Consider the following 11,476-nt stretch of genomic DNA (forward strand, 5'->3'; position numbering starts at 1 on the left):
TCGTTGTTTCTTCGAACCTCCTGTAGTCTCCGGTGACTGTTGCGGAATCGAATGATTTGAATTTGAATTTTCCCGCCGCGACACGTGGTTCGAATGCGGCTCGCTATTGGCGCCGTTCTCCGTCATCGTATATATATATAGAATGAGTTTGAAAATAGTGGGTGGAAGTAGAAGCCTGCCGGGATATAAAGAGTGAGAGAGAGAGAGCCTGTTGTGGTTGTAACGCTCTCTCTTTCTAATTGACGAGTTGGTGGGGAGAGATTCGCCCAATGAAAGTGGGGAGTGCGTAGAAAGTGAGAGTTGTGTGTGACTGGCTCGCTCGCCCCCACCAACTATCGGTGTGTGAGTGAGATAGATATACAACCAGCCACCATGGCAGGCTTCTACGCTTCGTACAGGTCGCGCGGCCGCGCTGGCGCAGTCTAAATATCTCTATTTATAAGTCTATGCATCCCTAACGCATGGCGGCATGGCGCTGCATGGCGCTCGTCAGAGTTGCAAGTGGTTGCAAGTGAATCGTTCGGTGTATTAATGAAAGCGTGTTTTACCTCTGTTTCGAGGAATTTCTTCAAGATGGGTCCTTTGGAAAATGCAAAGAAAATTGCGGCGTACAAAGCAGTAGACGAATATGTAAAGGTAAAATTTGCACATCACGAAATAGTAGAATAGTAGTAGTATTATACCATACACCGATGCACTGGCGCGGCGTTCTATGCATTGTTTGAATCGTTCGCATAATTGTTTTGCAGGATAACAGCGTTATAGGAATTGGTAGCGGGTCTACCATAATACACGCGGTTCATAGACTAGGTAATGTTACTTCACCTCGCATCTAAATTCGATTGTTTATTGATTTCAATTATGCTCTGCTATGATGTTATTATCATTCGTTTTCCACATTCCTATTATGAAATGATCTTTGATCCCATCGCAAGATACGTAACATTTTTTTATTATTGCGAACACAGTAACTCTATTTCGATGTAAAGATTATTAATTTTGATTATTTTACACAATATCAATCGATTATTTAAGCTTGCATCAAATCCGTAAAATATAATCGAATAATTGCATTTTACAGCTGAACGTGTTAAAGAAGAAAATCTTAACGTTATCTGTATTCCAACCTCATTTCAAGCCCGTCAGCTAATATTGAATAACTGCCTTACGCTTGGTGATTTAGAGACCTATCCGAAAGTAAGGAAACATTCTTGCATTGTATTCCATGTAAAATCAATGTATACTGAATTATTTAAATATTAACAGTTGGATTGTGCGATCGATGGAGCAGACGAGGTCGACTGCGACATGAATCTCATCAAAGGTGGAGGAGGATGCTTGCTTCAAGAAAAAATTGTCGCATCCTGCACAAATCAGCTCGTTATAATAGCCGATTACACGTAAGTGTAACTTTAATTATTGCATACATTCATTTACTATCTTAATTCTATTTTCCTTTAGGAAAAATTCTCAAAAACTTGGGGAACAATATAAGAAAGGTATTCCTATAGAAGTAATTCCTATGGCATACACTGCCATTCAAAGACGGATAGAAGAAAATTATGGAGGAAATATAAAAATTAGAATGGCCTTAGCAAAAGCTGTAAGAATCCTTTGCTTTCTTCATTTATAGTATTAATAATTAAAACTGTTGAAACTAATCTACTCATATTGTTCGTATCCTATGAATAGGGTCCTGTGATAACAGACAACGGTAATTTCATTCTGGACTGGCACTTTCCCAAAGATCTGAGCAACTGGGTTCAAGTCAACACAGAGATCTCAATGATGCCTGGAGTTGTTGAGACGGGTCTCTTCATAAATATGGCGAAGAAAATATTTTTTGGGATGCCCGATGGCAGTGTTAAAGAACAGTCTTAACACATTTTAGTCACACTATTTTAAATATTCGGGATTTTAACGATATGTAATCGTTGACCAGAAGGTTACCGAACTCCTTTCTGAAGTGATAATTTCATTCTCATGTTTGTTAATCATTCATTATTCATTTTTGTTGTTCTCGTATATTTTTGTACGCGTCATTTCTATTTACTAACAAATTTACAAGGAAATTGAGTTATACAGACTGAATGTACTCTGAATGTACTTGTGTTGTACCTATTTATATATTGATTCGCGAGAAAGATTAAACAGAACGCTTGACGTACTTAATGCATTCACTTAGTATCGAGCGTCTCGTTTCAACCAAATATTATTTGTAGGTGTGCTACAATTGGTGCTTAAGCTAATATACACTCTGTTCGTGTAGAAATATAATGAATATATTTTGTAAAACGAAACCGAATAGATATTAAAGATCAAATTTTTATATAATATGAAAGAGTTCTTTTTCTAAAATCCCTAATTATGGAGAAACCGCCGATAGATAATGTGTTAATTTGTGGAACATCCAGAATATGTTCCCGTTGCCTTCTTATCTTATCGCTGCTCGGTTATTTTGAATCAACAAGTAGACAGCATTGTGCAATTATTAATTCTTTTTCTGTAATCTTCCACGAAGAATGAATAAGTTATTTCGTCATGAAATTCTGGCTATAAAAAAGTATAACACGGCCGAACAACAGAGACTCGAACCCTGGAACCTTAGATTAAAAGTCTAATGCTCTACCGACCGAGCTATTCAGACATCTGACGTCTTCAGATTTTTTGCCGTATAAGTAAAGCATTTGTTTAATAAATTTTATTTAAAAATGTTATCGATGATCATTTCATTTGTCAACGCGCGTTTTAGACTCAATCAAGAACTTATTTTCATTCTTCAGCCTTCACTGAAAACTATTCCCTTCTATTATTAACTTTTCCCACTTTTAGTTCCTTTAGTACAAAATAATTCATGCGGGGAGATTTTTTTATAGGAAAAGAGAATATCACTTTTCTGACAGCAACGTTCATTCAGTTTATACGCGCAGAGACCTATATATCAACGGTAATGCTACTTTCGACGCATGCCTGATTCATAACGCTGTGACTTCCCGGCTGTGATTTACAATATTAAGTCGATTAACTTAAAATTGGGCATATATTTTCTATACTACTGAAAGCCGCGAGAACGGCTTCGAAAAGGAGGAGAACAAAATATTATATGATGTCACACGTGAATGGAAAAACATATAATATTATGTAAATGTTAAAACCAGGGACGTACTTGTACCGGTATTTTTCGGTTATTTCTTTATCATCAAAATCACTTAATTGGGAGGTACATCTGGATGGGCTTAGTTTTATGACGGCCATGGTGGTCGGAGGATCGTTTACCTGATTTCGGACTCGCGCTTGTTCCTTCGCACGGAGGGTTTTACGACGGAACGTATTTGTATTGTGTATATTTAAGTAATTTAGGTGACTGTGTTTCTTGACGGTTCTGGGGCAAGTGGCACGCAATTCCTTTTTATTTGCGGCATTCTTTGCATTGGAAAAACCGAAAAATACCGTTATTTATTTCAGTTTCGGTATAACCGATATTCTACCGGAATTAACGATTTCGGTTTTCACCCATTTCGGTATTTTTCGGCTTCGGTACAGCCTCTTTGCATAATATCGGTATAAAATTTTACCGGTGTTAAGTCCCTGGTTAAAACCTATGTCCTCTTTTGAATAAGAGCAGGTCATCCTATCTCGCTTTATTATTGATTTATTTATTACAAATGAATTCAGTGCTCATCGAACAAGGGTAAGTCTAGTAAATCTTTCACACACACACAATTTAGCTTCCATAATGTTTTAATTTAACTTCTTGTAAGATTGTTATGTAAATGAAGATTTTTAAGCCTCTTTTTTCGATGCAGCATGATAGTATAATGATATACACGTGTTTCATTACGATCATGGGAAATCCTATTAACCCCTTGCACTTCGATTTATTTTGCGATAACATATTTATAAAGCGTTAATATATATAAAGTACCGAAAAGTTCGGTAAGTGAATGGTCGAAGCGCAAGATTAAAAAATTTAAATGATTAAAATGATCGAGGGGGGGGGTTGACCGGACAAGGGTTGAACGACCTTATCGTAACTCAGCGGGTTCTGATGTGCGAACGTTGTAAGTACTTAACCCCGGCTGCTTTCCTCTGATTTACACAGAGACCTTTATCGGTCAGCATTTTCTGGGCTGTTTCATTCTACCAGATCGATCCTCCGATCGATGATCTGACCTTCTGTTTGGGGGTGTTTGCATATTTTCCCGATTTCGTCCATCCGTCTCCCTTTGTTCGACGGAAACGTGTGAACGCGGCGGGTGGTTGAAAACCATCGCGGGGTTTCACAAGGCGTTCCCTAAGCACTTACATCCCTAAACGCGTGTACAAGTCCTTGCAGGAAAAAGGAACGTTAATTGACTTCAGAGAGGAACCCTTCGTTGCTCTCTGAAAACTCTTCCCGGACTTCGATAGCAACTGAAAATGTTTGAAAAAATACTAACAATTTTCCCTCGAAATATATTCGACACGTGTATTGTTTTATTTGCCATTGTCCACATTATATGGGTGAAAACACGATCCTCGAAGTTACGCGTTTTCAAATGGGGAATCTGGCGATACAAGGAAATGTCAGACATGGTCATTTGTTTAAATAATGTATTAAGAGTTCGCGGTTGTCGTTCGTCAGTAAACTCGAGGACTCCTCACCATTTGACAGAGACAAAGTGCATCATTCGTATGCGGTTCCGGAGCGTATGCAAGTCGTAGAAGACACACGAGGCTAACCGCATCCCCCGCTGAAGAACGGAAAATGTTCCGCTGCGAGGACCATTATGAACGGTCATGCGTTTCTCGGGCGCATGTATTTACGCCCTCGAACCATGACGAAAGGAGGGGGATTGTATTTGAAGAGACGACGCGCGATTTCATCCCTCATACGTGGACCTGACTGCTCGTTGCGACCAACAACCCTTTGCTGGAGAACGTGATCGAGACTTTTACAGTTCCATCAAGGATTTCGAACGGTGTTGTTTGCGTCAATCTGATCAGCGAAGATACAACATGAAGGTAAGCTCCTCTCTCTTCGAATTTCATTCCTTTTCGAGTCGTTTCGCGGGAATTTCATAGCAAAGTGTGAAAAGTATATTTTACGTAGAGTTACTTTCTGGAATACAATCCCAACTCGAGTGGTTCGAAACATTGATTCAGTTGCGAATGCAGATTTTGAATTATTTCTCGTCTATCGATGCACTCTTTATCTTGATAGAGATTAACAAAATACTAAAGACTATGGATGCTGAGTTTATCCAACTAGAATAAATCGTAGCATTTTACTTTTTCAATGGACAGTTTTTGTAACGAGAATCCCTGTTGCGATGATCTTTGAAATACTTTGTCCAAATCTTAAAGATATAATATCTTGACGAATATATAAGAGCTTCAAATAATCGCCCACCCGAAATGGTCCAAATAAACGCGCTTTTCAGAGCCCACTGTTGTCGCATTATTTATTTGTAGCACTCTCGCGTTGGCCGCTGTTTTCATTAAAAGTAATTATTTCCTCGAATGACGAACGTGCCGCTCGGAGGAACGATCGACCGGCAGTATAGTTGGACATTAATTAACCGCAGTACAAACCTGATTAAAGTCGTAAGCAGATTACAAACGGTTCACATGTTCGAAAGCTTCTCAACACTTATTACGTAAACGTTGCATGCGTTTATTAGAAATTACGCGTGGCCCGGTAATTATCGAGATATCTCGTCATCGCGTCGTTTAACATTTATGGAATAACGAGGACAATTTGTTTATTAAAATGTCTATTATACCTCGCCGGTGCGGTGATGAATCAACGGTCGATCAATCATTTCAGACGATCATCTGTGTTGCCTGTTTCCTGGGGCTCGCGTTCTTCGCGGATGCAACGCGCACGGAGCAACCACAGGACAAGGTGATGACTCTACCCGCGTTGCGTCTCTTCAAGGATTCCGCATTGCGGACTGCAAAAACACCTTGAAGAGATTTACAATAGGAACTTTCAATCGAAACTCTGAAGATCTTTCGATTTCCAGATCCAGGAACAGCTGCTGGACATGTTGGCCACGGACGACTCGATCAAGATAAAAAGACCGTTTTGCAACGCGTTCACTGGTAAATCCGCTCATAATTTATTTATATTCTTGACAGCATTTATACGGTGCATTATTAATTAATATTACGTTTAATAATATACGAGCTTATTACGCGCTCCTGTTTACGTGCTGATAACTAGACTGCGGATCTGTCTGCAAAATAAACATAGTCTTTTAATCTTGTTTTAATGATTTTTCAAATATCTGTATATTCTTTAAAGTCTGATAATCAATGAAATCATCCTTGCATTTCTTGAGTCCATTCTTAAAGTCTACTCGCAGGCTAAATTTTTCTCTATACTGCTGAAACCTGAAAGCTTGCACCGATATAATTGGGACATAACGAGACGAGTTTACCGATGAACGAATTGGTCGTAGGATGCGGAAGGAAGAGAAGCTTCCCGGAGAATCTTCCGGCGCAGGAGTACGAGCTCGGCGGGACCGTGCGACTTCCGGTTTCCGTGTATAAAGCGTTGCTGAGGGCCGCATCGCAAAACATGAAGATCGATCGAGAGTCGAACGAGTACCAGCTTTCGGAAATTCCACAGGTGTATCTTGCTGGTAGGACACCTCTTCGCAAAAGGCTGGAGGCCTCGTTCGTTTCCTCGGACTAAATTCGATCGCCTAAACGCGCTGGCGATGGCGAACCTCGTCGCGCCGGACTGGGTGAAGACGAGAGAACCTTGCTTGAATTACTTGTCCCCTCAACTTCATTTATTATTTATCGACACGATGCGTTACGCAGCAGACACTCTTCTATCGAGTACCAAGCAACACCGACGGACTTTCTTCACCCTTTTGGAACGTAACGATTTCATTTATATCCGTTATCCGTTGTGTCAAGACGAATATAAAAAGAGATTCTGCCATCCCCCCGGTCAAATGATATACCTACTGATCTTGTGTCACCGCACCGACATAATCCGTGGTCCGAACGACGCAAGATAGATCATACGATTTAGAGACACGTCGCATGTACCTTTGTTGAGACCCAATAAAATGTGACGCTACGGTCGGTGTTATCGTAAACTAATCGTTTGGTTATTTATAGACTGCGGATTTTATATGCATTTCTGACAAAGAATGAGTCGCTGCAATTTGACTTACAAGAAATGCAGAACAATTTTATTTTGCATAGAGGATCCGCAATCTAGTTGTTTACTCCGAGACGATATTTAAAGGTGGACCGTCAGTTTGACGGTGACGCTGTCGTTCCAGAGGTATCTGGTGTTCCTCGACGAGCCATCGTCCGCGAACGGTAGTTTGGTGAATAGAACTTGACGGGGGATACTCAATCCGACACACTCTGGATTGTCCGGTTCTCCAGTTAATTTTGGACGGCCCCAAAAATATTCCGAGCAGAGAGTGCTTGGATCCCAGGTTCGAGAGCATCGATCTTGTCGCAGCTGCTCGCCGGAATGATCTAAAACCTAGCGATCCACGCGTTGTACGATCACGAGTAACTTCTCGAGCGGTTTCTTTCGCGTTTTATTACCTCAAGACGAACTTTATAGGGGAACGGCCACTTTAAGATGGAGTCATAAACACCGCGAGTTAGTCCAACGGCTATGAAGACGGTGCCATCAGGGAAATAACGTGGTGTCGCTTTCATGTACATGGCGTAACCATTCCGAGCCGCGTAAAAAGTTGGACTGCGCTCGGAACGAGCACCTTTCCAGGATGCCAGCTTCTTGTCGAAGTCCTTTATTTGCCAGTAGTAGAGAAAGTCGCTCGATGACCCTGCAAAGCGTCAGGATATCCTCCCAATCATTGCGTTTCACGTGATTTCCGCGGATTGGCCGATAGACCCGAGCACACTTTGAGAAGAACTTATTGAAAAAAAAAACAACCTAATTTATCGATTATGCGGAACGAGGGGGTAACTCGGTTCTGCATCTAGCAGCATGTGTTCCCAGTGAATACGTAATGCAATCGATCGCGGAGTGGGTTAGCATTAAATCGTAGAAAACAAATAAACCGTTCGCTGATGAAACTCTTTGCACGGTGTTGTTGAACACGTCGATCTCAGCTTGCCTCGGGGATCGAGCGATGATTTTGCGATCATCATCGTGGTTAATTCGATAGCTCCCTAGGCTATTGCTGTCGGGTTTGTGCGCTTTGTTGTCCAACAGGCTGCGAAACATCATCTTGATCTCCTCCAATTCCCGCGTCAAGTTCCTCTCGAGAGATCGCAGCCTTTCGTCGATCGCCTCTGAAAAAATCATTTAAAATTATATTAAATTACGGTGCGATCAAAACATTTATCCAGAAATCAATAGCTGCTAATCACAACTAGAATTGCTTACTTGCGCTGCACGCTCCAGTAAGCACTCTTGTGACAGTGGCTTTCGCGCTCGCAACCAATTCTTCGGTGGCAATTTTGCAAGTTGCATGCTGCGTTTCTGTGACCTCTTCATCGCTCGTTAGATTCACACCCGTGAACACTGAAATTAATTTTGTTGAAATTTCGAAATCCTTGCTCGTTCGTCTAGAATCTAGATCATTTGCGATCGTACGATCCCTTTTAAATACTCACCGAGTTTCGGTGTGCTCGCAACGCTTGCAACACAGCAAGTTAAATAGAGCGTATTGAGATATAAGAACAATAAAACGTACGGTGTCATTGCTTCAGGGTGCTGGACCTGCAATCATCACAAATCACTTCCGTCGTCTAATTAATCATACCATTGTTTCAAGCAGAAAATACTTTCTAGTTGTAAGTTTGTGTAGCGGATGAACGATTACTTCAGCAAGCGATTTTAAATAAAGAAATATTTGAGAGCGAAAATTTTCTTACACACGCATCTGTTCCACGACCTGGTCACCACGTAACTGTCCTCCGGATCTTCTGTGATTTATAAATCATAGCTTGATCCCTACTCCTTTATTTCTGCATCTGTTCCTCTTTTATAAATAATGTGTAACGACAATCATCGACGATTAATTCTTTTATTCGTAAGAGTACTGAACAGGATTCCACCACAAATTTTGATGAAAAGGAAATTGTATTTTTAAAAACGATGACGTTCGAAGAGTCGTTAAAAATATTAAAAGGTTGTAGAGTTTAAAGTCTATCTCGGCGAGAAGCTTTTAAAACATGTGCTCTTAACTATCGATAAAAATGGTAAAAATAGATGTTGACGAGCACGTGGATTTTTAAAAGTGGCGCCCGCGCAGCGTTTGGCGGTCTTTTTGACAGACCTGGTGGGAAGTGGGAACGCGTGCGTCTCTAAACACTGATCCGGCTTCTAGCCGTTCTCTCATTTTAAATTAAACAGTTTTAAATGACATAAGATGACCGAAAATGTCCAAGGAACGTTCGTGTCGGAGAAAGTTGCTAAAATTCGATGGAAACACAAGGATTTCGAGGAGGCTACCAATTTTTTAACCGGCAGTTGGGATGATACGGTGAGGTTAACATCGACAAACTTAACCTGTATCCTCGTGCTCGTTTTATTCCTACAGTAATGCTAATACATTTAATATTTGATTGATTGAATTGATAAATTTCTAATTTCATTGTGGTTTTTGTTTTACATTATGATCATTAGACTGCGGATCTTTATGCATTTATGGCATCTGAAAATTTACCAAAAATGCTGGAACGTAAAATTCGATAGAATTTGATTCACTTTTACTTATTTCAGATCTATTTACAAAGGCTACTTCCACTGAAAATAAAATTTTATTTAATTCCACTTTCTTAAAATTTGCCTACAAAAATTGAAAATTACATGAACGTCCGCAGTCTAATGATCACCAATAAGTAGCAAATATTTGATACAGGTGAACAAAGTAACCCTCTGGACGTTCCAAGTTAACGATGTCGGCGAATCTTATCCAGCAGTGGTCTCCTCCTATGCTATTCTTGGGAATGTGACTGAAATTAGGGTAACTAGTACTTATTTTATAACATTAATCGTTTATTCTCTTTTTATTTATCATCCAGTCATTTTTTATAGTTTATTTCGAGAGACTTCTTTGTGGTATCCTCATCCATCGGCAATGTAAGATTATTACAGCTCCATGAGAATCCATATTTACAATTTAAGGAACACATGTCTTGGGAATTCATACATACATTCAAGTATACATTCTTTGTGAACTATTTATTATTCACTGTTATACCATCTTACAACGTATTATATGTTATATATATATTTACAGTAAAACATCTGATTACGCATCGTGCACAGCATTATCTACCTTCGAACAAGATATAGTTTCTATAGGAGAAGATGGAAGAATCAATCTTCTAACTGCTGGACAGACGAAGCCAGTTAGAATCATTGGTAAATAGAATAATATTTTAGAAGTACAAGACTCAGTTTTGAAATATTCAAATCTGTTTTTAGAAGAGGCTGATAGCTGTTCTTTGTACTGTGTCGATTTCTTAAGACACAATGAGATACTTACAGGCAATCTTAGGGGACACATGAAAGTCTGGGACTTGAGAAACAATCGGGATCTTCCTGCGACAACGTTTATGCTTTCAGAGCAAGCAAAAGTATGTGTGCTAATACAATGACAAACATTTTCTTGCTTCTAATTATTTTTTCATGAAATTTTTACCGATTAATAGACGGAAGCCACAAGCATCGCGCATCATCCGACACAGAAACACATTGTTGTTGCCGGTGGTGGTGACGGTAGCTTGACAGTGTGGGATTTGAGACATAATACGTATCCGATGTCTCAACTAAATGCTCATGCCAAGGCTGTTAGCGAAATTCTCTTTCACCCTGACAGACCTGAAAACATATATACCTGTTCAAATAGTGGGGAATTGTGGCACTGGAATAACACTCAACACTCGAAATTGAGTCTCGGTAAACTTCGAAGATCAGGGAACTATGTGATCGGAAATTCCATTGCTTCGTATTAACATTCTACATTCGTTTCAGATCCTACAAATACGCATTGGTTGAATACAATTGGAACGAACGGAAAAGTGAATGTAACATCGCTTTGCAGCGCTATGCACAAACCAATAAACAGTATTGATATAAACAGATCAACTTTACTCTTTGGATGTGATAACGAAGCTATGTACATTATTCGGAATATACCTCTTTAATAGCTAGACAATTTTAATGGCATTTTTCTACTTGTAATATATCGAAAAATAAATATGTTTTTATTCTACATTCGTTCCCATAGACAAGCAATTTCATACAAGACAAGTTTCTTCTGCTTGTAATATATCGAAAAATAAATATTTTCTTTATTCTACATTCATTCCCATAGACAAGTAATTTCATATAAGACAAGTTTTCTCTACTTTTAATATATCAAAAAAAGGTTTTTTTCTACATTCATGCCCATAGACAAGTAATTTCGTAAAAATAAGACTTTCGAGAGCAATTGCGGCCTAGATTGATCTTTTATCTAGCGCTTTCAGCTACTTT

General features: G+C 39.5%; 4 protein-coding genes across 4 annotated transcripts; 3 read left to right on the forward strand and 1 right to left on the reverse strand.

Moving 5' to 3' along the window:
- Window positions 1–449: 449 nt before the first annotated feature.
- Window positions 450–2,334, forward strand: Rpi (Ribose-5-phosphate isomerase). Its single transcript, XM_076438789.1, has 6 exons — window positions 450–636; window positions 750–810; window positions 1,082–1,197; window positions 1,267–1,400; window positions 1,462–1,603; window positions 1,693–2,334. The coding sequence occupies exons 1-6, from the start codon at window positions 532–534 to the stop codon at window positions 1,879–1,881; spliced, it is 747 nt and encodes a 248-aa protein (XP_076294904.1). The 5' UTR covers window positions 450–531; the 3' UTR covers window positions 1,882–2,334.
- Window positions 2,335–2,687: 353 nt separating this feature from the next.
- Window positions 2,688–8,988, reverse strand: LOC143216057 (TNF receptor-associated factor 6-A). The gene is made up of 6 exons (XM_076438788.1): window positions 8,866–8,988; window positions 8,605–8,710; window positions 8,375–8,512; window positions 8,047–8,280; window positions 7,564–7,808; window positions 2,688–7,498 (listed from the first exon to the last, which is right to left on the reverse strand). The coding sequence occupies exons 2-6, from the start codon at window positions 8,690–8,692 to the stop codon at window positions 7,244–7,246; spliced, it is 960 nt and encodes a 319-aa protein (XP_076294903.1). The 5' UTR covers window positions 8,693–8,710; window positions 8,866–8,988; the 3' UTR covers window positions 2,688–7,243.
- Window positions 4,857–8,844, forward strand: LOC143216061 (uncharacterized). The gene is made up of 4 exons (XM_076438791.1): window positions 4,857–5,004; window positions 5,810–5,887; window positions 6,009–6,087; window positions 6,447–8,844. Exons 1-4 carry the CDS (start codon window positions 4,999–5,001, stop codon window positions 6,680–6,682), a joined length of 399 nt encoding a protein of 132 aa, XP_076294906.1. The 5' UTR covers window positions 4,857–4,998; the 3' UTR covers window positions 6,683–8,844.
- A 272-nt stretch (window positions 8,989–9,260) lies between the features above and the next one.
- Window positions 9,261–11,213, forward strand: LOC143216495 (nucleoporin Nup43-like). Its single transcript, XM_076439602.1, has 7 exons — window positions 9,261–9,476; window positions 9,855–9,959; window positions 10,031–10,155; window positions 10,236–10,360; window positions 10,424–10,575; window positions 10,651–10,897; window positions 10,973–11,213. The coding sequence occupies exons 1-7, from the start codon at window positions 9,363–9,365 to the stop codon at window positions 11,143–11,145; spliced, it is 1,041 nt and encodes a 346-aa protein (XP_076295717.1). The 5' UTR covers window positions 9,261–9,362; the 3' UTR covers window positions 11,146–11,213.
- Window positions 11,214–11,476: the final 263 nt, after the last annotated feature.

This window comes from Lasioglossum baleicum, chromosome 15 (genome assembly GCF_051020765.1).
Source record: "Lasioglossum baleicum chromosome 15, iyLasBale1, whole genome shotgun sequence".
Classification (NCBI taxonomy): Eukaryota; Metazoa; Arthropoda; class Insecta; order Hymenoptera; family Halictidae; genus Lasioglossum; species Lasioglossum baleicum.